This window comes from Mobula birostris, chromosome X, assembly GCF_030028105.1.
Source record: "Mobula birostris isolate sMobBir1 chromosome X, sMobBir1.hap1, whole genome shotgun sequence".
Lineage (NCBI taxonomy): Eukaryota > Metazoa > Chordata > Chondrichthyes > Myliobatiformes > Myliobatidae > Mobula > Mobula birostris.
In genome coordinates, this window is record NC_092402.1 from 78,487,504 (window position 1) to 78,513,073 (window position 25,570).

A 25,570-nucleotide genomic window follows, 5' to 3' on the forward strand; every position below is an offset into this window, starting at 1 on the left:
CCCGGGATCAATAAAGTATGACTATGACTATGACTAATAAGGGCGAAAGAGGTGACTCCATTTTCCAATGAGCAGGGAGACATAACAAACAACTCCTTAGTTTTATTGCTATAAAATTGTTCGTCTTTTCTGGTTTCGTAATAAAGGATCGACTGTTCTTTTTCAAGTTGGAGCTCAATTATTTGGAAGCACTTCATACAGTATTAACTCCCATACTCAGTCTCGCAGCGATTTTGGTTTGTTTGCAAGTAGCCGTTACATCTACTATGGGTGTGGGAATTATCATCCCCTCTTACTGACCATAAAACATAGGAGCAGAAATAGGCCAGTCAGTTCCGCCATTCCATCATGGCTGATTTATTATCCCTCTCAACCCCATTCTCCTGCTTTCTCATTGTAATCTTTGATGCCCTGACTAAACGTGAACCCATCAAACTCTGCTTTAAATATTCCCAATAATTTGGCTTCCACAGCCATCTGTGGCAAAGAATTCCACAGATTCACCAGTCTCTGGCTAAAGAAATTCCTCCTCATCTCCGTTTTAAAGGGACGTCTTTTCTTGTGAGGCTGTGCTCTCCAGTCCTAGACTCCCCCACTATAGGAAGCATCACTTCCACATCCAGTCAATGTAGGCCTTTCAGTATTTGATATGTTACAATGAGATCTTACACAGTTGTCTTTTTTTTTTGTAGAAAAAGAAGAGGAGGAGGAGGAAGAGGTAGCAGTTCATGTGATAATTAATACCTCTCAGAAGCTAACTGATCTGTATGTACAGCAGGAATGTCTTGGCGTGTAAGTACAAACGTTGTGAGCCCATCTGTCTTACTAAAGTGGCACAGACACTGCAACTTTTCGCTTCTGGGATCTCTGGAATTAAATGCATATAATGTCCATTTTTCCAAGTTAAGTATTTGTACCAAGAAGTAGCACAGATGCATTATATTTGTGTTTAAAATTGCCACACAAGCTTCTGTTTCAAGATTTTTGAATTTTCTAATTTACACGATGGTGTGGTGTTTATTTAGTCTGAGATACCCTGTTAATTCTGACATGCCAGTGAATTGGATCTGTTTGGAGATGAATAGTAAGTCTTTTTCAGCAGGATACTAAAGAACAAACATCTTTTATTTGGTCGTGAGATTTTATTGAACAAAATCTCATAGTAAGAAAAGCTGGTTCTCTATTATCAAGGATTTTTTGTGGTTAATAAAGAAATTTGCTTATTAAATACTCTGGGAAGGGAGTTGAGAACAAGAGGAGAGTAAAAATGGAATTAATGTAGATGGATGGTTTGATCGTGGGTGTGAACTCAGGGCCTGTTTCTACTGTAAATTTCAGAGACTAAAGAAATTTAGTCAGAGGAAATATTCTTTCTCTTTTATCAAAGAGAAAGCACATAATGTGTAAGTGCTACCACATTCAGTTTGAAGTACCACTGAATTCCCTCATCATCTGGAATTGTCACTTGTATCTCCAATGGTATATTAATTGACAGGGCCAATCAGAGATGAATGAGGTGCCTGCTTAGTAGTAAAGATAATGGGCAAAACAACAATGTTAACCCATAAGAGACTATTTGATCTTGCCCGCCTGCTTGCCCAGTGATCTGCAGATAACAAGGTAGTAGCACTGGCAGAGCACAAAACAACACCCAACCATCAACTGAAGTTGTATTGGGTGCATATGAATTGACAACATCTGAGCTGATCAAAATGTCAGACTGACTCAAAATTCTTTCAAGTGGTCTCTTACCAAGTACTTTTCTAACCAAGTAGTTTTTTTCCCCCCCAGAGGAGCGTTTGGTAAGGTGTACAAGTTGTTGCAAAAATCCAGTGGAAAGATCCGAGCAGGCAAGTTTTACAAAGCCCGCAGTCTTAAAGACAAGAAAAGTGCTCGTGATGAGATAGAGATCATGAACTGTCTACACCACCCAAAGTTGGTGCAGTGTCTTGATGCCTTTGAGAGTCGGACGGAGATTGTCATGGTGATGGAATAGTAAGTAAGATAATGTATGTAAGAAATCTAATTTATGAGAGGCTGCTATGATATATAAAGAATGAGGTGTGGTAGTTCTTATCTCAGTGGTAACGTTTCTGGAATATATTTTGGACAAACAGTCTTCTGAACTACATTCCATTGAATTTGGTGTATAGAGTGAATTCAGTGCTTCTGAGCAGGGGTATTAGGAGGCATTCCATCTTACCAATATGATTCAGTAGCTGGGGCCCAACAAAATAAACAATAGAGCCTCTAGTGTTTATTTTGTTGTTTTTATAGGTTTTATGGATGTGATGCAGATGGACCAACAGATCAAGATTTAATTTTGCTCAGATCCTGCCACTGTTCAATAAATTTAGTCATTTGTGAGTTTGTACCAGATTGTTGCTAAAATCCCAAGGCCAAAAAGTTCTCCTTGCTGTGTAATAATTCAATTTTATTGAAAGCTGATGTGTAATGGAGACAATCCTGGACATTCAATTCCATTTCTCTCTACTTATGATATGGAAGTGCCTGGAGGCACCCAGCCATGTTCAGTGATGTCAATTAGAATGGGACAACTCATTGATATCACTTGAAAATCATTCCGCTGTGCACGTGAGACTGCCAAAGCCCTTGAGCACAGAACAACTACTTACTGCTGGGTGAGCTGACCGGCATTTCCTCATCAGGGTCACTGGTTCATTTTTAAATTTGTGTTGCTCCAAACTCGCCTCTCATTGAACACCCATGTGGCCGTTCTAATCTCTCTCTCTGCACCATTCACAGTCATGTTACATTATGCCAAAAAGGCAGCTCGGTAAGGCAGAAAGACACAAACTCAAATGGTCTCATTATAACTACAAATTTTTGTTTACTAGGACAGATTAGCAAGCATTAAAACATGTATCTAGGCGTGTGCCAGTCCCTCACGCTGCAGCACATCTCCTATTCTATCTGATCCGCGGCAAAGCCCCAAAATCTACTGAGTTCCCAACCACTCTACTTTATACCCACTCTACTGATATAAAGTGCTGCAGTCAGTGGGCCAGTTCAAAACACCAAACCAACCATCACTTGTCGTCACACTCCACGGGTCTCACTCCTGTGTTCCGGTGACTTCTGTGTTCTCACAGTTGTATTGTATCCCCATCATCCTCATGTTGTATTCCTACAGTCATAAACAAAACTTCTCCAGCTAGTCACATAATCACGTACACCCAAGGCCATGGTGGTGAAGACATTTGGCAAGCACAAAGATGAAGCCTTTACAGTACATTCCACCCCTCGGTTATCACTGCCCCGTTACTTCGAACCCGTAGGCTTCAATACAACCTGCATGGACGCATCACTGTATTACAAACAAATTGCAAAACTACTGAGCATAAAATCAAAATGGCAGCACACTATGGTTGCCCTACCAGCCTCTTGGCATTTCAAATGACCACCAACTCCCTCCCAGGGTATAATAGTTATGGAACTATAATCCTATATTACATATTTTATGTGTAATGGATATGGTCAGCCAAACCTGTTGTATCCTCTGACTCATGAGGGATGTATGTACAACATTGCTGGCCTATTATGGTGCAGGCACCTCCTTCCTTTGCCAATACATTCTGTAGGGTCTCTGTCCTCATGGCTACCATCTCAGCCAAAGCTGCATCAGTGTCTGCTTTGTTTGTGTCAGACATTGATGATCTGGCCAGCCACCCAACTACAAGTCAAAATGTCAGAAAGGGGGTATCATTGGTATTGGATGACAGCTTTCAACCCCCTCTCCACATGGCTGTATAACTGCCCAGTTATCAAGGGAGGAGGTTGAAAGCTGTCATCCAAAATCAATGTGATGCACATACGGCACAACACACTCCAGATGGCAGCAGCTAAACCAGCCCATGAGGAGCCAAGGGTAGGCCAGGGAGCTGCACACCCAGTAGGTACTGTTCAATGGGGGGGAAACAAACCTGCCCCAAAACAGTGTATTCCCACTGGAATGTCCTGACAAAGGGTCTCGGCCTGAAACGTCGACTGTACCTCTTCCTAGAGATGCTGCCTGGCCTGCTGCGTTCACCAGAAACTTTGATGTGTGTTGCTTGAATTTCCAGCATCTGCAGAATTCCTCGTATTCCCACTGGAGTAGTGCCATACTGCCCTGCACCATTAAGGTGCATTGAGGTACACGAGCTATTCCCCATCGGTACCTGCCCATCATGAAGGCAATGGCAATTATTCCCAAATTGCAGTATTACCTTCAACGTTGGTACTTTGGTCTTACTCTGATCATATACCAGTACATACCATCTCTTAAACAGAGCTTCTTTTACAGTCACAGCTGACAAGTTCATGACCGGTTCATTCCATGCTACATTTTCTATGCCATTCAGAGGGGCAGAGATCGGTGCTTCTATGCCTAAACTGCATTAGAATTTGGGAACACACCCAACACTTTGATATGTTCAGACCATAAGCATATTTGTACAACATTCTGACAAAGCTATTAGTCAAGAAAATATCAATAATTTCAGATATGTGGATGACACTGTGTTAATTGCAAGTACGGAGGAAGAACTACAAAACTTAATTGATATAGTTGTTGAAGAAAGTGCAAAAATGGGTCTATCTATCAATTGCAAAAAGACAATGTATGGTGATATCCAAAAAGAAGGGGAATCCTATCTGCAGGCTGAGAATGAATGGGGAAGACTTAAAACAGGTACAGAACTTTTGCTACTTAGGAAGCTGGGTGACATCAGATGGCAGGTGCGACTTGGACATCAAAAGAAGAATAGGGATGGCAAAAGATACCTTTACGAGAATGAAGAGTATACTGACCAATACTAAACTAGGCATGACAACCCGCCTCAGAGTACTGAAATGTTACGTTTATCCAGTTATGTTATGTGGCTCAGAATGTTGGATAATATCTAGTATCATGAAGAAACAAATTGAAGCAGCAGAGATGTGGTTTTTGAGGAGGATGCAAAGAATATCAAGGATGAAACAAATATCTAATGAGGATGTCATGAACAGAGCAAACACAAAAAGAGAAATAATGTATGAGATCATGAAAAGGTAACATAACTTCATTGGACATGTGATTAGGAAAGAGGAGTTAGAACGCAGGGTAATTATGGGATAGATTGAAGGGAAGAAAGCAAGAGGAAGACAAAGACAAATGATGATGGAGACAGCAGCCAGAGAACTGGAAATGAATACCAATGAATTGATCCAGTTGACCTGAAACAGGAGTGTGTGGGCCATGGCAGTCAAAGCTCAAACTGGGCACGGCACCTGATGATGATGATGAGTCAAGATCACTGTCACTGTTGTGGCGAGGAGAAGTAACAATATCACGGCCATTTCTGCAATGAAGAGAAACACACCATCACTCCCTTTTAGTTCACACCATTCCTTGTTCTCCTAGAAGCACCATGCATTGCCCGGAACCCATGCTACAATCTCTTCCCTCTCCGGCAGCCCATTTGGTTGTTCTACCTATACCTTACCCAACTCCTATTCCAATTCCACCTCCTCTGCCAAATATCGGGACATTGGCGTCCTTCCTGACCTGCAGGTCTGGAGTTCAGGTTGCCCACTGCCTGCTGTAGGACACCCGACCAGCTGTGCAGGGTGCATGTCAGTATTAACAATTTAATCTGCTGTTTCAGCAGCCCATTCATCTGCTCAATCAATCCTGCAGCCTAAGGATAACAGGGAATGTGGAATACCCACAGTATCCTGGGATCTACGGCCCAGTCTTAGACCTTGGCTCCTGCCTTTGTCCAACTGTATTTCACAGGGGATTCTACACATGGAGGATAAATATTGCAAACCCTTAATTGTATGTTGCTGATCAGCATGGCTGTAGGGCACTGCCACCAGTACCTCGGAATAAGCATCCATCATAGTCAACACATATTACTTCTCATTATGCAGAAGACGAAGACCCAATTTAGTTCACTTGCTAAATCTGGCCTGTCCCTGTACCTCTCCAGATTCACCCCCAGGAATCCTTCACAGTCATCTGCTTAATCCCCCTCAGATCATCATCTGCCCCAAGCTACTACTTCACCTCCGACCTCAGCTCTCTCCCTCTGTCATCATGGGAGCTTATATAAGACTGGTTGTAGTATGTCTGACAGGCTGGACTTCATCCACAGCAAGACACTGGAGCTTTGCTCCCTGGGAAAATACTGCATGCACCCAGGGTTCTAACTCAAATCCTTCGAATGCGGAACAAAACAGCTGACTACAGAACCAAAGGTGGGCAGATAATGAACGAACTCCCAGTGCTGAGCAAGCAAGGCCCTCCTGCCACTAGGCTTCTGCACTGAACACATCTTCAGCAGAGAGAAACATCAGAGTGGTGAAGGGATGTGTGGATATGACGGGGTTGGGAATCGCTGGGACAAAATGTACTGTGACTGTCTTATCGAGTTTCGATATGCTTGCTCAGGTTGGGAGAAATAGAATGACAGAAAGTTAGGAGGGTTTGTCTGCAGACTCTGGCACTGTTGTCATTGAGGTTAAATAGATTCACTAGATGAATTTTATAAAGACTATTCCAGAAAGCAGCGTCAGCCCAGGCTCTGAAGCACATTTGAAAAGCAAATGGTTGCAGTGTTCTGATGTGACTTGTCTTACACAGTGTCTCTGGAGGGGAGCTCTTTGAGCGAATCGTAGATGAGGATTTTGAGCTCACGGAGCCAACATGTGTCTCGTACGTCCGCCAGATCCTACAAGGGGTACACTTCATGCATCAGCAAAATATTATGCACCTGGATCTGAAGCCAGAGAACGTAGTGTGCGTCAGCAAGGACAGCACGCGTATCAAAATCATTGACTTTGGACTGGCCCGAAAACTTGGTGAGTAAACCATCTGATGTGGTGTAGTGAGCAGAGTCACTGCCACACAGCAACTGAGATTAAGGCTCAATCCTGACTTCTTCTTCACCTCTAGGAGCCCTTCTTGTCTGTGGATCTGAGGGAGTATGTTCATCCCAACTGACTACCTGGGGAATGTCTGTGTACAGCCACTGAAGCTAAATTGGGAACTTTAGAGTTATCAGTGCCTAAAGATGTTTGAATCCAAATCAGAATTAGGTTGAATATCACCAGAAAATGTCATGAAATTTGTTCTTTTTGTGAGAGCAGTACAATGCAATACATAATAATATTAAAATGAATTACAGTAAATATATATAATAGCTAATTAAATAAGTAGTAAGGTAGTGTCCATCATTCAAGTCCATTCAGAAATCAGATGGCAGAGGGAAGAAGCTGTTCCTGAATCACTGAGCGAGTGCCTTCAGGCTCCTGTATCTCCTCCCTGGTAGCAATGAGAAGAGGGCAAGTCCTAGGTGTTGGGGGTCCTTAATGATTGATGTCAACTTTTTGAGGCACTGCTCCTTGAAGGTGTCCTCGATGCCACAGAGGATAATAATCATGATGGAGCTGACTGAGTTCACAAATTCTGCAGCTTATTTTGATCCTGTGCAGTAGTCCCCCCATACCAGACAGTGATGCAGCCAGTTGGAATGCTCTCCATGGTACATCTGTAGAAATTTGCAAGTGTCTTTGGTGACATACCAAATTCCCTCAAACCCCTCATGAAATATAGCTGTTGCCATGCCTTCTTAGTACCTGCATTGAATCGTTCGGCCCAGGATAGATCCTCAGAGATGTTGACACCCAGGAACCTGAAATTGCTCACTCTCTTGTCAGTAGAGTGGTAAGTTCTGAAGTAGTTGAAATGAATTCTGACCATGGTGAGATCATCATTAGTATCTGCAGAAGGTACCATGTGTATTGCAGTGGTGGAGAGTGAATGTTGAACTTCATCACCGAAACAGTCCATTGAAACTGCATCAGAGTGAACTTGGTGTGATACTTTCAAAGAACAATAACTGCAAGAGAGAACCTTAGATAATTTATTAATTCCAGTAAGTAGAGTTTAATTAATTGTTCTTAATTAAAAAAAACTTTCATTAAAAACATTTTATTGATTTTTTATATATCTTTCGACCACTAGCATTTAGAAACATAGAAAATCCTTGAGATAACAAGCCCTTTTAAACCTATGGCTTGGCTGTTCGGTGTTTTCAATTGTCCCTAGAGGGCTCAGTCCAGCCCATCCCATGTTTTGTTAAGGTTAGAACAATTTGTTGATGCTGATGGACTCAGAAAAGTTACATTTGTGTTTGTGGTTCACATTCCAGTGCTGGACTCCGGGAAGTTCCACCAACAATCGTGGGCATCTCCTTAAACAGTCTAGAACTGCTTACGGGTGGTGATTAGCATCAGGATTAATATTTTGATCTGAAACACCAACTCTTGTTTTTCCCTGCCCTGGAAGCTGTCAGACCTGCTGAGTGTTACCATTGCTTTCTGTTTTCTAGAAATAGTTGATCGGCCACTTTATGTTCATTATGTATTTAGTCAACTTTTTCTAATCTTGTGTCTCATTATTAATTTTTGTTTGTGAATCTTCCTGTGAACTACCAGGGGAAGTATTGCTGTGTTAAAAATGGAGCTTCTTGAGTATTGAGATACACTTATTCAGGCAAATAGAGAGGATTCGCTTGACTTGTGGTATGTAACTATGTTGGAAAGTGTATGGTTATGCTGGCAGAAGAAATAAACGGGCAGACTATTATTTAAATGGGGAGAGAATTCAAAGTTCTGAGATGCAACGGGACTTGGGAGCCCTCATCTAGGATACCCTTAAGGTTACCCTCCAGGTTGAGCCGGTGGTGAAGAAGGCGAATGCAATGTTGGCATTCATTTCTAGAGGAATAGAGTATAGGAGCAGGGATGTGATGCTACCATATAACAATTACAGCACGGAAACAGGCCATCTCGGCCCTTCTAGTCTGTGCTGAACTCTTACTCTACTTACTTGTTGAGGCTCTAAAGGCGCTGGTGAGACCTCACTTGGAGTACTGTGGGCAGTTTTGGTCTCTTTATTTAAGAAAGGATGTGCTGACGTTGGAGAGGGTACAGAGAAGATTCACTAGAATGATTCTGGGAATGAGAGGGTTAACATATGAGGAATGTTTGTCTGCTCTTGGACTGTACTCCTTGGAGTTTAGAAGAATGAGGGGGGACCTCCTAGAAACATTTTGAATGTTGAAAGGCATGGACAGAGTGGATATGGCAAAGTTGTTTCCCATGATGGGGGAGTCTAGTACGAGAGGGCATGACTTAAGGATTGAAGGGCACCCATTCAGAACAGAGATGTGAAGAAATTTTTTTAGCCAGAGAGTGGTGAATCTATGGAATTTGTTGCCACGGGCAGCAGTGGAGGCCAAGTCATTGGGTGTATTTAAGGCAGAGATTGATAGGTATCTGAGTAGCCAGGGCATCAAAGGTTTTGGTGAGAAGGCGGGGCAGTGGGACTAAATGGGAGAATGGATCAGCTCATGATAAAATGGTGGAGCAGACTTCATGGGCTGAATGGCCGACTTCTGCTCCTTTGTCTTATGGTCTTATGGTAAATGTTGGAAAGGGTTTGTAGTGTCAGGAGGCGAGTCACCACAGAACGTCCATCTGACCTTCTCATGCAGCCACGTGACATTGGGGCTGAGTTATTTAAGTTTCAGCAATAACAATGAGTGCCCTATCCTTCCCTCCTTCCACTTCCCTCCCAATAGGGGCCCTCAAAACCCAGCCCCAATGCTGTACTTTACTGGCATCTCAACTCCATAAACATGTATACCAGCAGCAGTATGAATAATAATCCATTGATATGATCACAAAGGCTGGATTTCCCTTCCAGACATTTGAGGAATCATGTCACATTAATGGAAAGACTCTGTTCACTGTCAAATCTTCTGTGGCAGCCCACAATTGAAAAAAAATTGCTGAAGAACCACCCCAGTGCAACTTCAGCACTGCCAACGCTACCACAGAATCTCTGGTGCCATCCTTGATAAGTGTGTCCATTGCTCCATCAGCAATTAAAATAATTGCCACAGTAGCATTCCAGTTGGCGCGATGCTATGACAGCTTGGGGCATCAGAGTTTGGAGTTCAATTCCGATGCTGTATGTCCTTGCTGTGAGCATGTAGGTTTCCTCCCACCTACCAAAGACGTACTGGTTAGTAGGTTAATTGCTCATTGTAAATTGATCTGTGATTAGGCTGGGGTTAAATAAGTGGGTTGCTGGGCATTGTGATTCGTTGGGTCAGTATGGCCTACTCCATGCTGTATCTCTAAATAAAATTTTAAAAAATTAAAACCATTGTAAATTTTTTTTTCATCTTTACTGAACCATTTCATAGTTGTGTAAGTTTGTATTATTGAATTTTGTCTTAAATTTTTTTTTGGTTTTGATATGTAAACTCTTGTGTTCCCAGGATAGTCAGTGCAACTTTATGAGATTTTCCTTATCTGTTATGTTAGCAATTACGTAGAGTTGATCTCGATCCATGCAGGTGAATTAATCCAGGACAACATGAATGCTGGTGATTTGGAGAGCAATGTATTTTTTTACATATTTCTCCATACTGTTTTGATCGATTTCAGCTTTGGACTGAGATGACAAGAACAAAACCTAGGCCTTTATCTCATAATTAATATGTAACTTGTGCTGTTCTGAGTTCAAGGCCATTGCTGCTTAGTTTCTTGGACAGTGATCCAGCTCCATATACTGGTATTGTGTGGTACTGCAGATTACCCTAACACTACTTACTTTTGCTCCCCTTCTCTGCAGATTTAAGTGACTCGATGAAAGTCCTGTTTGGGACACCAGAGTTTGTGGCACCAGAGGTCATCGGTTATGATCCAGTAGGATTTCCCACAGATATTTGGAGCATTGGTGTCATCTGTTATATCCTGTAAGTGAACATGGCTATTGTAGAAAGAAGATCAAATCATTCAGAGTCACACATACCCAGGGCAAACAGGTCGGGAGGTTCCATAAGACCATGAGACATAGGAGCAGAATTAGGCTATTCAGCCCATCATGGCTGTTCTGCCATTCCATCATGGATGATTCTGGATCCACTCAACCCCATACACCCGCCTTCTCGCCATATCCTTTGATGCCCTGACCGATCAGAAAACTGACAACTTCCGCCTTAAATATACCCACAGAATTGGCCTCCACCACAGACTGTGTCAGAGTGTTCCACAAATTTACTGCCCTCTGGCTAAAAAAAATCCTCCTACCTCTGTTCTAAAGGGTCTCTCCTCAATTTTGAGGCTGTACCCTCTAGTTCTGGATACCTCCACCATAGGAAACATCTTCTCCACATCGATCCTATCAAGTCCTTTCAACATTTGGTAGGTTTCAGTGAGATCCCCTTGCATTCTTCTAAATTCCAGTGAGTACAGGCCCAAAGCTGCCAAACACTCCTCATATGTTAACCCTTTCATTCCCAGAATCATCCTTGTGAACCTCCTCTGCACTCTCTCCAATGACAACACATCCTTTCTGAGATATGGGGCCCAAAACTGTTGACAATACTCCAAGTGTAGCCTGACTAGTGTTTTAAAAAGGCTCAGAATTATCTGCTTGCTATTCTCCTTGAAATAAATGCCAACATTGTATTTTCCTTCTTTACCACAGACTCAACCTGTAAATTAACCTTTTGGGAGTCCTGCACGAGTACTCCCAAGTCCCTCTGCACCTCTGATGTTTGAACCTTCTCCCCATTTAGATAATAGTCTGCACTATTGTTCCTTTTACCAAAATGCATTATCATACATTTCCCAACGCTGTATTTCATCTGCCACTTTTTTGCCCATTCTTCCAATTTGTCTAAGTCCTGCTGCAATCGCATTGCTTCCTCAGCACTCGTATAACCTGCAAACTTTGTATCATCCGCGAACTTTGCCACAAAGCCATCAATTCCATTATCTAATTCATTGACAAACAATGTGAAAAGTAGTGGTCCCAATACTGGCCCCTGAGGAACACCTCTAGTCACTGGCAGCCAAACAGAAAAGGCCCTTTTATTCCCACTCACTGCCTCCTGTCTGTCAGCCATTCCTCTATCCATGCCAGTATCTTTCCTTTAATGCCATAGGACTTTATCTTGTTAAGCAGCCTCATGTGTGGCACCTTATCAAATGCCTCCTGAAAATCCAAGTAAATGACATCCACAGCCTTTCCTTTGTCCACCCCGCTTGTTACTTCCTTGAAGAACCCTAACAGATTTTTCAGGCAAGATTTCCCTTTACAGAAACCATGATGACTTTGACTTATTTTATGATTAGTCTCCAAGTACCTCGAAACCTTATCCTTAATATGGACTCCCAACACTTTCCCACCCACTGAAGTTAGGCTAAATGGCCTATAATTTTCTTTCTTTTCCCTTCTTCCCTTTATTTGCCGTTTTAAGTTGCCCATTGTGTTTATGTGAGTGATAGAATCTGGGATCTGTTGAGAGATGTGATGATGAGATTGTGGAAAAATAAAATAGGTTTAGGGTAGGATTTGTGTCAATATTCCTTAATGGTTGATATGAATTCGGAGAACTGAAGAGCCTGTTTCCATCCTGTATCTCCATGTGTCTGTGTCTAAAACCGTTGAAAACAAGTTAGAGTCATAGAAAAGCACAGTGCAGAAACAAGCCCTTCGTCCCATTTAGTCCATGCCGAAACCATTTAAACTGCCTATTCACATCAACCTGCACCGGGACCATAGCTCTCCATATCCCTACTATTCGTGTACCTATCTAAACTACTCTTAAACATTGAAATTGAGCTCCCATGCACCATTTGTGCTGACAACTTGTTTCACACTCTCACGACCCTCTGAGTGAAGAGGTTTCCCCTCATATTCCACCTGAACTTTTCTCCTTTCACCCTTAACCCATGACCTTTATTTGTAGTCCTGTTCAACCTCAGTGGAAAAAGCCTGCTTGCATTTACCCTCTCTATACCCCTCATAATTTTGTATACCTCCATCAAATCTCTCCTCAATCTTCTCCATTCCAAGGAATAAAGTCCTATTCAATCTTTTCTTAGTTCTCAAGTTCTCCTTGAAATCTGCTTCTGTTAATGGGGTCAAAGTGAAATAAAGTAGCTACCAGGCGTTGTAGTTTAAGCTGGAAATTTGCCTCCATTAATGTCACTGGAAGGCAAGTTTTAGATACAGAGCCCAATATGCAGACACCTCTCCATCTACCTCATTATGATCTTGTACCTTATTATCTACCTAGAATATAGAACATAGAACAGTCGAGCACAGTACAGGCCCTTCAGCCCACAATGTTATGCAGACATTTTAACCTACTCCAAGATTAATCTAACCTTTCACATAGTCCTTTATTTTTCTTTCATCCATGCATCTATCTAAGAGTTTCTTAAATGTGCTGAATATATCTGCCTCTATCACTATCCCTGGTAGGGCATTCCATGTATCTACCATTCTCTGTGTAAAAAAAAATCCTCCCTCTGACATCCCCCTCTATACTTTCCTCCAAACACCATGAAGTTATGCCTTGTGTATTAGCCATTATTACTCTGGGAAAAAAGTCTCTGGTTGTCCATTCTACACACCTCATGCAACTCTATCAAGTCACCTCTCATCCTCCTTCACTCCAAAGAGAAAAGCCCGAGCTCATTCAATATATCCTCACAAGACATGCTCTCTCTTCCAGACAACGTCCTAGTAAATCTCCTCTGCACTCTCTCTGAAGCCTCCACATTCACATGAAGCTACCACATGAGGCGACTAGAACTGCACACAATACTCTTCAACTGCATTTTCTCTGTAATTGTTTTACTTAATTCTCCATTCTGTTATTGCATTAACTAGTGCTACCTCAATGCACTGTAATTAATTGATGTGTATACATACATTGCAAGACATGTGACAATCCTAAACCCAATTCCAATTCGATTGCCCATCTCACGAGCAGAGAGTTTCTGCCCTGCCACATGCTGTTTACAGAGTGATGTATTTTTCACTCTGCAGCAATGATTACAGATTTAAAGAACTTCATGATTTGTAAACTGCCTTTGGATATCAGAATTTGACAGTGAACCCTGTTCAATTGCAGGCTGAGTGGCTTGTCTCCATTCCAAGGTGACAATGACGCCGAGACCTTGAGTAATGTTACTGCTGCTTCTTGGGAATTTGATAAGGACGCATTTGCTGAGATCTCTGAAAATGCAAAGAATTTTATCACTTGTTTGTTACAAAAGGATATGAGGTAAAAAAGCTTCTCAAATGTTCCTTTGTAACTCTTCTCTAGATCTGCAGCTTCCCATATCCGATACTATGGGTAGGTATTTTGTCATTTCTCTGGCAACCTCCTGTATAACTCTGAGAATTTTACAGTTGAAATTACACCACAGACATGTTAGTTAGGGCAGAACTGCTGTGCCATGGGTTCACTGATCTTCAAGTACGTATTGCCTCCTGTACCTCCATCTCAGGGAAAAGGAGTACTGAGGTGTGAGTTAATGTGCCCATATGCAGCCTCTGAATTTGATTCAGACATGAGAGGAGATTCTGTCATTGAATCTATCACTCTGAAGACAATGATTTCTGAATTGATTTGAAACTACCTAGGCCCTATTTTGTTTTGCATGTTCACAGAATTAGAACCAGGTTTAACACCACTGGAATATGTCATGAAATTTGTTGTTATGCAACAGCAGTACATTGCAATACATAACAATAAAAACTGGAAATATATATATATATAAAAGTTAACTTAAATAAACTTAAATAAGTAGTGCAAAAAGAGAAAAAAAAGTAGTGAGGTAGTGTTTATGGGTCAACATCCATTTAGAAATCCGATGGCAGAGGGAAAGAAACTGTTCCTGGAATGCTCCTGTACCTCATTCCTGATGGTAACAATGAGAAGAGGGCATGTCCTGGGTGATGGGGATCCTTAACGATGGATGCCACCTTTTTAAGGAATTGCACCTTGAAGATGTCCTGGTTGCTGGAGAGGCTAGTGCCCATGATGGAGCTGTCAAAGTTTACAACTTTCTGCAGTTTATTTCGATCCTGTGCATTGCCCCCCATACCAGGTGGTAATGTGGCCAGTTAGGATGCTCTCCACCGTACATCTGTAGGAATTTGCGAGCGTTTTGGTGACATACCAAATCTCCTCAAACTCCTACTGAAATAAAGCTATCATCACGCCTTCTCTATAACTGCATTGATATGTTGGGCCCAGGATAGATCCTCAGAGACACTGACATCCAGGAACTGGAAACTGCTCGTTCTTTCCACCTTTGATCCCTTGATGAGAACTAGTGTGTGCTCCTTTGTCTTACCCTTTCTGAAGTCCACAATTAGCTCTTTGGTCTTACTGACATGGAGTGTGAGGTTGTTGTTGTGACACCACTCAACTAGATGACCTATCTCGCTCCTATACACCTTTTCATCACCATCTGAAATTCTGCCAACAATAGAAGTGCTGTCAGCAAATTTATAGATGGTGTTTGAGCTGTGGCTAGCCACAGTCATGGGTGTAGATAGACTAGAGCAATGGGCTAAGCACACACCCCTGAGGTGCATTGGTGTTGATTATCACAATCAAAGTGATTGTCCTGATCTAACCCTTGTTGTTGCCTCTGGAGAATAAACACCTTATCAAAGAGATTCAGGTAAACTAAAGCAATTTGGTCTCCTGTATCTTTAACATTATTACAAGTTGGCTAACAGCTCTGTTTTATTTGGCAAGTGCCTGGTATATTTAACTTTGTGATCATTATTCTGTATCTAGAAAACGTTTAACCAGTGCAGAGTGCCTAAACCATCCATGGCTTCAGATCATGGAGAAAGGTTCAGCCAAGATGCTGTCAAAGGAGAGGATGAAACGGTTCCTAGCCAGGCAGAAATGGCAGGTAAGGACCTCAGCAGTAACTTGGAGGCTGCTTTGCTCCCCTTCCAATTGAAAATAAGACATAGGTCCAAAGAAATGGGCCTGTGGTAAGGTTAAAGAAGCAGACCTTTCAAGTGACCAAAGTCAGGATCAAACCTGGAGCTGTGAAACAACAGCACTGTGTGGTGTGCCACGTTGTCAACCTTTGGGATATGTTTCTGTTGAATAGGTTTTGGGAAATCTATTTGATATGAAGGCTGGCAAGAAATGTGGGACAGGTTAGGGAAAAAAAAACAGATGTTGAAATATAAATTACAAACATGGCCCGAAATTTCTCCAAGGATCAATCTGATCTACTGACTTTGCCTTTTAAGGATAATGCCAAGGTCTAAGTAAAGGAATCAATAACCACTTTATCTGGCTGCTTCCAAAAGAGCTTACAGCAGAACTCTTATTGAAATCCAAGTCCCTGATAGCATTCTCTTATGCCTAAAGACTTTTGGATTCTACCTGAAGATCATTTTCTAATACATCAGCTACTTTCCTGATTATCTGGGATTATGCACTGCCTCATTCTGGGTTTCTTCTTTAATTTAATGAAAGTGTTCAGAATTAAAAGGGACTTTGATTGAGCGGAATGAAGGAAGTTTTTTATTCCCTTGCAACAAACCATAAGCAAAAAGCATACATTTAAGATAATTGGCAAAATAAGCAGATAGGACAATGGAAAGAATGCTTTTTTTTAAACTGGTTTTACAATTAAAATTCAATGCCTAGGACAGAGGAAGCAGATTCAAAACTAATGTTATAAAGGTAAATTAATTCTAACATAAAGTGGAACTATTTGCATAGTTATGGGGTAAACACGAAGGGACTCTTTGAAAGGCAATCACTTCCTCAGGACCCCACTAAGGAGCACCGGGCCATTGTCTCCGACACCATCATTGACCTTATGAACTCTCTCCCATCCACTGCTACCAACGTCATAGTTCTCTCACCCCGCACCTCCTGTTTCTACCTCCTACCCAAGATCCACAAACCTGCTTGTCCAGGTAGACCCATTGTCTCAGCTTGCTCCTGTCCCATTGAACAAGGTTTGGGATCCCATAGGAGATGGTGGAAGTTATGGGGAATTAAGTGCTGGACGCAGAAGCATACTTTGACTCAGTTTTATTTCCCCCTCCCCACCCCCCATGGTTCAGTCCATTCCTACCTACATCCGTGACACTTCACATGCTCTGGACCTTTTCAATGATTTCAAGTTTCCTGGCCCCCATCATCTTATATTCAATATGGATGTCCAGTCCCTATACACCTCCATCTCCCACCAGGAAGGCCTCAAAGCCCCCTGTTTCTTTTTGGACACCAGACCCAACCAGTTCCCCTCCACCACCACTCTCTTCCATCTGGCAGAACTGGTCCTCCCTCTCAATAATTTCTCCTTTGGCTACTCCCACTTCCTTCAAACAAGAGGTGTAGCCATGGGCACTCGCATGGGTCCCAGCTATGCCTATGTTTTTGTTGGCCACGTGGAACAGTCTATGTTCTAAGCCTACACTGGTGTCCATCCCCCACTTTTTCTATGCTACATCGACAACTGCATTGGTGCTGCTTCCTGCACCCATGTGGAGCTCATCAACTTCATCAACTTTGCCTCCAACTTCCACCCTGCCCTCAGACATACCTCGTCCATTTCCGACACCTCCCTCCCCTTTCTTGATCGCTCTGTCTCTACCTCTGGGGACAGCCTATCTCCTGATGTCTTTTATAAACCCACTGACTCTCACAGCTACCTGGACTTTATACATCTTCCCACCCTGTTACATATAACAAAGCCATTCCCTTCTCTCAACTCCTCTGTCTCCAGCACATCTGCTCTCAGAATGAGGATTTTCATTCCAGAACTAAGAAGCCTCACCCCAGCCTCCTGCCATTCCACTAGAGACAGGGTTCCTCATGTCTTTACCTACCACCCAACAGCTTCCATGTCCAGCATATAATTCTCCGTAACTTCCACCACCTCCAACGGGATCCCACCACCAAGCACTTCCTTCCCTCCCCCCACTTTCTGCTTTCCACAGGGATTGCTCCCTTAGTGACTCCCTTGTCCATTCATTCCCACCATTGGCACTTATCCTTGCAAGTGAAACAAGTGCTGCATCTACTCCTACACCTCCTCCCTCATTAACATTCAGGGCCCCAAACACTCCTTCTAGCTGAGGCGACACTTCACCTGTGAGTCTGTTGGGGTCATCTACTGTAACCGATGCTCCTGATGTGGTCTTCTGTATATCGATGAGACCTGACATAGATTGGGAGACCACTTTGCCAAAAACCTATGCTCCCTCTGCCAGAAAAAAGCGGGATCTCCTAGTGGAATTTTAATTCCACTTTCTATGCCATTCCAATATGTCAATCTATGGCCTCCTCCACTGTTGTGATGAGGCCCCACTCAGGTTGGAGGAACAACACCTAATATTCCGTCTGGGTAGCCTCCAACCTGATGGCATGATCATTGATTTCATGGTAATATTCCCCCCCACCAAGGATTCACAATTCTCCATCCCCTTTTCCCTCTCTTACCTTATCTCCTTACCTCCCCATAACCTCCCTCCGATGGTCCTCCCCCTTCCCTTTCTTCCATGGCCTTCTGCCCTCTCCTATCAGTTTCTCCTTCTCCAGCCCTTTATCTCTTTCACCAATCAACTTCCCAGAATTTTACTTCACCCCTCCCCCTCCCAGTTTCACCTATTACATACTACCTTCCTCCCAACCCCCCATCTTCTTACTCTGACATCTCATTTTCTCTCTCCAGTCCTGATGAAGGGTCTCAGCCTGAATCGTCGACTGTACTCTTTTCTATAGATGCTGCCTGGCTTGCTGAGTTCCTCCAGCATTGTGTGTGTGTTGTTTGAATTTCAAACATCTGCAAATTTTCTCCTGTTTGTGACTGCACCATTCAATATATTTTGTGCCATGATTTTGTTGTCCTCTTGTAGCTACTTTTAGAGAAAGAGGGTGCTTTTATTTGTAGAGAAGTTTAAAGTGTTATGCATTTCTTTATCATTTCAGAAAGCAGGCAAGGTACTACTTGCTCTCAAAAGACTGGCTTTCCCATTAAACAAGCATGATGATGCAGAATCTGTGGCTGATTCTCCAGACAAAAATGGTAATCCAATGAGTTTCAGTTCAAAGTTGATCGTTCTGTAGGGCAGCTACCACTTTGTTCTTTATCCTTGTTTATTTTCTGTTTTCCTTTGAGCAATGATCTAACCTCACAACGACCTGTGGGGAATACTTCCTTACTTACTGCCTGTTACTCCGTTGGCGTTCAGGGCAGTAATGAAGATCCTCCATCTCTGGTGGCAATGGAGTTTCCTTCATCATGCCAGTAGCTTGGTTTTCACTACTGTTAGTCATGCCAGTCCCGGATGGAGACTCAGGAATACCATCACACTCAGATGTAGAAGGATTCCTCACTGCTGTTTCCATAACAATTTTGTTTTACCAGTCGGGGTTGTTAGCCCTGAGCTGAACCCCTGAATGTGGAGGACCGGTGGACTACTCATGCTCTGGCCTCTGATCTATTTGGCATGGGTGACCCTACCAAGAGCCAAACCATAAAGCCCTGACTCCAGCCAGCATAGTTCTCTGGGTCATTGGTATGCAAGCTTCCAAACTATGACAAAGTTTTGGTTGTCTTGGAGGGACCTGAGGGGAATCCATCCACAAATTTCTTTGCAATCACTCCCAACTGGTTTCCAGGATAAAAGATAAACAGTCAGATGTTCCCTGCCCCCAGTGAGTCCACTCTTTAGATTAGTTCCTTCATGAGGACATTTATCTTATTGACGACTTTGACTTTAAACTGCTTTTAAGTTACCCAAAATATTGTCTATCCCTGCTACTATTTTGTATGTTCTTGTGTATCTCCAAATTTAACTCAAGACTAGGGAGCACTTTCAAATCTGACCATAATAGCCACAAAAACAATTCTTCACTGTCCCCTTTGTTATTGTTAACACTTAAGTGTGAAGCATTAATGCAGAAAATGTTACTGGGCACGTACAGTGGTGTCAAACACCTTGTTTGTGAAAAATTCTATCTGTGGAATGCCCAAGTGTATGCAGTTTCAGTTGTCATGTGATAGGAAGGATGTGATTGTGCTGGAGAAAATGGAGAGGAGATTCACCAGCATGTTACCTGTATTAGCAGACTTGAAAATTCACAGCAAATTTATTATCAAAGTACATATATGTCACCATATATAACCCTAAGATTCATTTTCTTGTGGGCATACTCAATGAATCTATAGGATAATAACCATAATAGGATGAATGAAAGACTGCACCAACTGGGGCATTCAACCAACCTGCAGAAGACAGCAAACTGTGCAAATACAAAAAGAAAGAAAAATAATAATAAATAAATAGATAATAAATATCAAGAACATGAGATGAAGAGTCCTTGAAAGTGAGTCCATTGGTTGTGGGGACATTTCAGTCATAGGGGCAAGTGAAGTTGAGTGAAGTTATCCCCTTTGGTTCAGGAACCTGCTGGCTGTGGGGTAATAGTTGTTCCTGAACCTGGTGGTGGGAGTCCTGAGGCTTCTGTACCTACTTCCAGATGGCAGTGGCAAGGAGAGGGCATGATCTGGGTGGTGGGGGTCCTTGAAGATGGATGCTGCTTTCCTGCAACAACACTCCTTGTGGATGTGCTCATTGGTGGGGAGAGCTCTACCTGTGATGGACTGAGCTGTATTCACTACCTTTTGTAGGATTTTCTACTCAAGAGCATTGGTGTTTCCATACCAGACTTCAGTTATGGGGGAGAGTTTGGATAGGTGAGACTTATTTTCACTAGAGAGGAGGCAGCTGGGAAGTGACCTGACAGAGATATGAAAGGCAAAAATAAAGTAGTCACAATCTCTTTCCTATGGTTGGGGTATGAAAAACAAGTGGGCATAGCCTTAAGGTGAGACGAAAGAGTTTAAAAGGAGTTCTGAGTGCTATGTATTTTACACAGACAATGGTTAGTATCTGAAGCTCACTGCCAGAGAAGATTGTGGAATTAGATACAGTTACTATTTTTAAGGGGTATTTGGATGGGTACTTAAATAGTCAAAGCACTGGAAATGGAAATTGGGATTAGGGTAGGATCTATGTAAGAATCTCCTAGGCCATTATCAAGGTCCAAGGAGCCTACTTTCCTTTAGGTGGGTTCCTTTAACCTTGCTACTTATTGTCACCACCCAAGACTGATGTACTTGGAGACAGTGAAAATAAAAAGGAGTCCACCCACTCCCTGGATCAAGGAAGGGTAATTATTGGCTGTGATTGTATACTGGATGTCACTTAACATCCTTCCTTCACTATCTTTTGTTTTTGTTTTTCAGTGTTGAGTCCAACTCAACATGAGAAGGTGTTGTCTCTCATGGATGAGCAAATTCAGAGGAAACCATTGTTCAGCAAAACCCTGAAGGATTCGGAAGAGCTTGAAGGCAGTGCATCCTGTTTACAATGTCACATTGAAGGTGAGCGCTTCTTGAGCTATCAGTTGTTCTTAACTAGAGAGAAGAGCCTTGGTATTGTTGTGTTGCTATCCACGACAAATGATATTTGCAGATACTACCTGTTTTTGTCGGATGAGTCTTCAGTGGCTTATTTGTGCTTCTTTTCAAGTTTGGAGATAGTTCATATGTTGCAGTTGTACAAAGAAGGGACTTGTATCTATATGGACCTTTTGTGATAGAAAACCATAGAAACCATAGAAACTACAGCACAGAAACAGGCCTTTTGGCCCTTCTAGGCTGTGCCGAACCATTTTCTGCCTAGTCCCACTGACCTGCACATGGACCATATCCCTCCATACACCTCCCATCCATGTTCCTGCCCAATTTATTCTTAAATGTTAAAAAAGAACACGCATTTACCACCTCGTCTGGCAGTTCATTCCATACTCCCACCACTCTCTGTGTGAAGAAGCCTCCCCTAATGTTCCCTTTAAACTTTTCCCCCCTCACCCTTAACCCATGTCCTCTGGTTTTTTTCTCCCCTTGCCTCAGTGGAAAAAGCCTGCTTGCATTCACTCTATCTATACCCATCATAATTTTATATACCTCTATCAAATCTCCCCTCATTCTTCTATGCTCCAGGGAATAAAGTCCTAACCTATTCAATCTTTCTCTGTAACTGAGTTTCTCAAGTCCCGGCAACATCCTTGTAAACCTTCTCTGCACTCTTTCAACCTTATTAATATCCATCCTGTAATTTGGTGACCAAAACTGAACACAATACTCCAGATTCGGCCTCACCAATGCCTTATACAACCTCATCATAACATTCCAGCTCTTATACTCAATATTTTGATTAATAAAGACCAATGTACTGTTACGTACCCCGTAACTGGGTTGCCAAACCAGCAGAAATGGATCACTCAGTTGGAGTCTGGATTACTGGAACTAAGAAAGTTTTATTAAAGAAATAAGCAGCACAGTACTCTAATCAAAAGGATAATAAATGCAACAGTTCAGCAATGATAAACACACATGTACACAGAACTAGGATAATAGGATCAAACAAGCTCTATTGTCGTCTAGGGGTAAATGACCAGTTTCAAAGTGACGCAAAGTTCAGTTCAATTGAGTTCAGTTCAGTTCACAGTAATCACTGCTGTGGGAAAGAAAGAAAGAAAGAGAGAGAGAGAGAGAGAGAGAGAGAGAGAGAGAGAGAGAGAGAGAGAGAGAGAGAGAGAGAGAAAGAAAGAAAATGAATATTCAGATCGGATTCCAAACAGTCGGTATTCCTCACAGTCAGCTTTCGGGCGAGCCCTTTGTAATGTCTTCTGAGGTCACCGACTATGACCCCTCCATTTCAGATACGATCGTTCCTCTGCAGTGAACCTGGCACCCAGGCAAGGGCGGACACACACCAGGTTCCCGCCAATCGTACCTTTCCACCCTGTGCGTCTATGGCTTGGTCCCGCGACCAGCCCTCCAAAACTTCCCACCGACTTGTGGGAGGCGCACTGCTTCCAGGGTCTCGTTACCTCGTGGTGTCGTGTGTGTCGCCTTAGCGAACCTGACCTTTTTTCTCCCTCTGCTGGGGTACCGCCTGTCCATCACACTTCAAACAGTTCAGGGTTCAAAAAGGAGCCGATCTTGACAGCTCTCAGACCGTGTCTCCTTCCGTTAAACTCTCCCGTCTCTTCATTAACATTTCCAAATGCTGCTCCATTGTCTTCCTTATCTCTCTTTCTCCTGAAGACAGGTGGCAGATCAACTGTTGATCCCACTGGTGCCAGCACAGGAGAGTTAACATCTTAATCTATGTGTACTCTTTGTAACCCTCTTTCGTCACAGTACCAAAAGCTCTCTTTACGACCCTATCTACCTGTGACGCCACTTTTAGGGAATTTTGTATCTGTATTCCCAGATCCCTCAGTTCTACTGCACTCCTCAGTGCCTTACCATTAATCCTGTATGTTCTACCTTGGTTTGTCCTTCCAATGTGCAATACCTCACACTTGTCTGTATTAAACTCCATCTGCCATTTTTCAGCCCATTTTTCCAGCTGGTCGAAGTCCCTCTGCAGGCTCTGAAAACCTTCCTCACTGTCTACTACACCTCCAATCTTTGTATCATCAGCAAATTTGCTGATCCAATTTACCACATTATCATCCAGATCATTGATATTGATGACAAATAACAATGGACCCAGCACTGATCCCTGTGGCACACCACTATTCATATCGAGATATTGCAAGTGCTTTACACCACTTTGATACACTGTTAAGGAATTTATATTGAAACTTACCCCTTTCAATTGCGTTGTAATTCTTAAGACTGTTTAAACACTTGCACTTAAAGATAATTGAAATCTATCCATGCAAAATCAAAATTATGGGTTGGCAGTAGTACTACTTAGAGGAAAGGTGCTTCACTTCAAGGCATCTGGGTGGTACATGTGTGCATACTTGGTGTGTATCCATAAATTTCATCCTCTGTGTAAGTGACACAACTGGATCTGCTGAATCAGTTGGAAAGTTAGGAGTCCAGAGATGAAGAAATATATAAGACCCTCACAATCTCAGCTCTTGGTTCTCAAGCACTGCCTGCAACATGATTGTTACAATTTGCACATTGACTGATGAATGGTGTGGACTCGGAGGAGGTAGAGCTCTGGAAGGTTAAACCTACTCCTGTCAATTAAAGGGCCTATCCTTCCCTGGGAGTACAGTCACAGACCCAGTGCATCATACCATTCCTTAAGATATGCACCTGTGTTGGCTCCACATCTGGAAAAATTGCCCCAATCACACCTGTAGAGACTGCTCGATCTGTGATTGGTGCTCCATGATGATGTCCTCCTTGGTTGTCTTTCTGACCTCATACGTTCTCCTTATCACTACCCTCTCCCTTCCTTCAATCTTCTAACTTCTTCCCCTTTCTCCTTCAGGCTCATCGCCCCAATCCCCAACGTCCTCAGTCTTCCTCTACCATAGCTTCCCCTATTGGGAAAATGCTGAAAGTGATGTGCAATTAATGTTGTGATATAGTAAAGATTGCAAGCAAATTGTTCAAAGTGTGTACCCACAAATGATAGTGTGACAATTACCAGAAAGTCCTACAGGAACAGGACACCAAGAGGAACTGCCTTGCTCTTCAAAATGGTACCATGAGATGCATCTGAAATATGTACCTCCCTCCGTACACCTTCAGTGCCTATTTCTTGTTCTTTTGTCTTGAGAAGGCACAATTCTGACCCTTGGTTGACTCCGTCACTTTCTGTATCTATCCAGCTATTGCTAGAATCGAGTTTAGACCTTTTTGCAACCAAATTGGATATTGTGGCTGAGCTCTTTTTGTTTTATTATATAGAGGTAGAATTTTAATGTGCTAACTAGGTTTAGAGCTAGTACTGGTGAATTGTCACTGATTTCCAACTCTGCTGAATGTCCTTCCGTTTGTTTCCAGTAATTAGGAAATTCTGGCTGGCAAGTTGAAAATCCTCCCATGTGTTTCAGGTTTTCCTCTTCTTAGTTCTGAGCTTTTCACTATAGTCTGCCCAAATAAAGCTGATGATTTAATGTTTTTTTTAAATTGGTAGTCATTTCATTTTTTCTATAGTAACAAACAGCTTCACTCTATTAGATTCCAGTAAAGAGCAGATTAAAGGATTAATGCTTTAAACCAAAAAAAATGCATTGATATTTTTATTTATATTTTTATGATTGTTGCATGTTCCACAGAATGACAGAAAGCTTGCCCGGATAATTATCTTCCATGATTATAAGTGAAAACTCTCATTATTTAGAGGGACTTTACACAAAATGGCAGCTCCTTTTTTCACATAAGTTAGTGGGTTTCATAAGTCGTCAGTTGGTGCAATTCTCTGGGATGTTTCATTATGACTTGAGCATTTTGTACACCTAAAATACTTTTTTCCTTTCTGTTGTGTTACATAATATCACTTCATCTGGATGGAATTGGCAGTGAACCAATTTGTTAATCATGTATGCAGATTTAACATTTTAGATTTCTCTCCCCGCGGGTGTTACCTTACTTGATGTTTTTTGCTGTTTTTGTTTTTGCTTCAGATTTCCATCATCTGGAGTTTTTTTGATTTTATTTATGCATCTGCTAGGTTTAGGGAGGGAGGTAAAGGGTGGGGGGGAATTCAGAAATATTTTGCAATGTGATCATAGATTGAACTTTAAACTAGACGCCAACATTTGGATTAAGTTCTGGGGAAAGGTTCTTTGAAAGTCATCTTCTGCCCATTTCTGTTCTGATTCAG

At 42.3% G+C, this 25,570-nt stretch overlaps 1 protein-coding gene across 1 annotated transcript in view; it reads left to right on the plus strand.

Annotated features, from left to right (window-relative positions):
- The window catches only part of LOC140191402 (myosin light chain kinase, smooth muscle-like), a 73,997-nt gene that overhangs the window by 44,411 nt on the left and 4,016 nt on the right, over positions 1-25,570 (plus strand). Inside the window, exons 9-16 of the mRNA XM_072248795.1 lie at positions 693-792; positions 1,792-1,995; positions 6,629-6,846; positions 10,694-10,817; positions 13,992-14,144; positions 15,675-15,795; positions 18,846-18,942; positions 21,169-21,306. Coding sequence (XP_072104896.1) covers positions 693-792; positions 1,792-1,995; positions 6,629-6,846; positions 10,694-10,817; positions 13,992-14,144; positions 15,675-15,795; positions 18,846-18,942; positions 21,169-21,306 — 1,155 coding nt within the window. The remainder of the gene's footprint in view (positions 1-692; positions 793-1,791; positions 1,996-6,628; positions 6,847-10,693; positions 10,818-13,991; positions 14,145-15,674; positions 15,796-18,845; positions 18,943-21,168; positions 21,307-25,570) is intronic.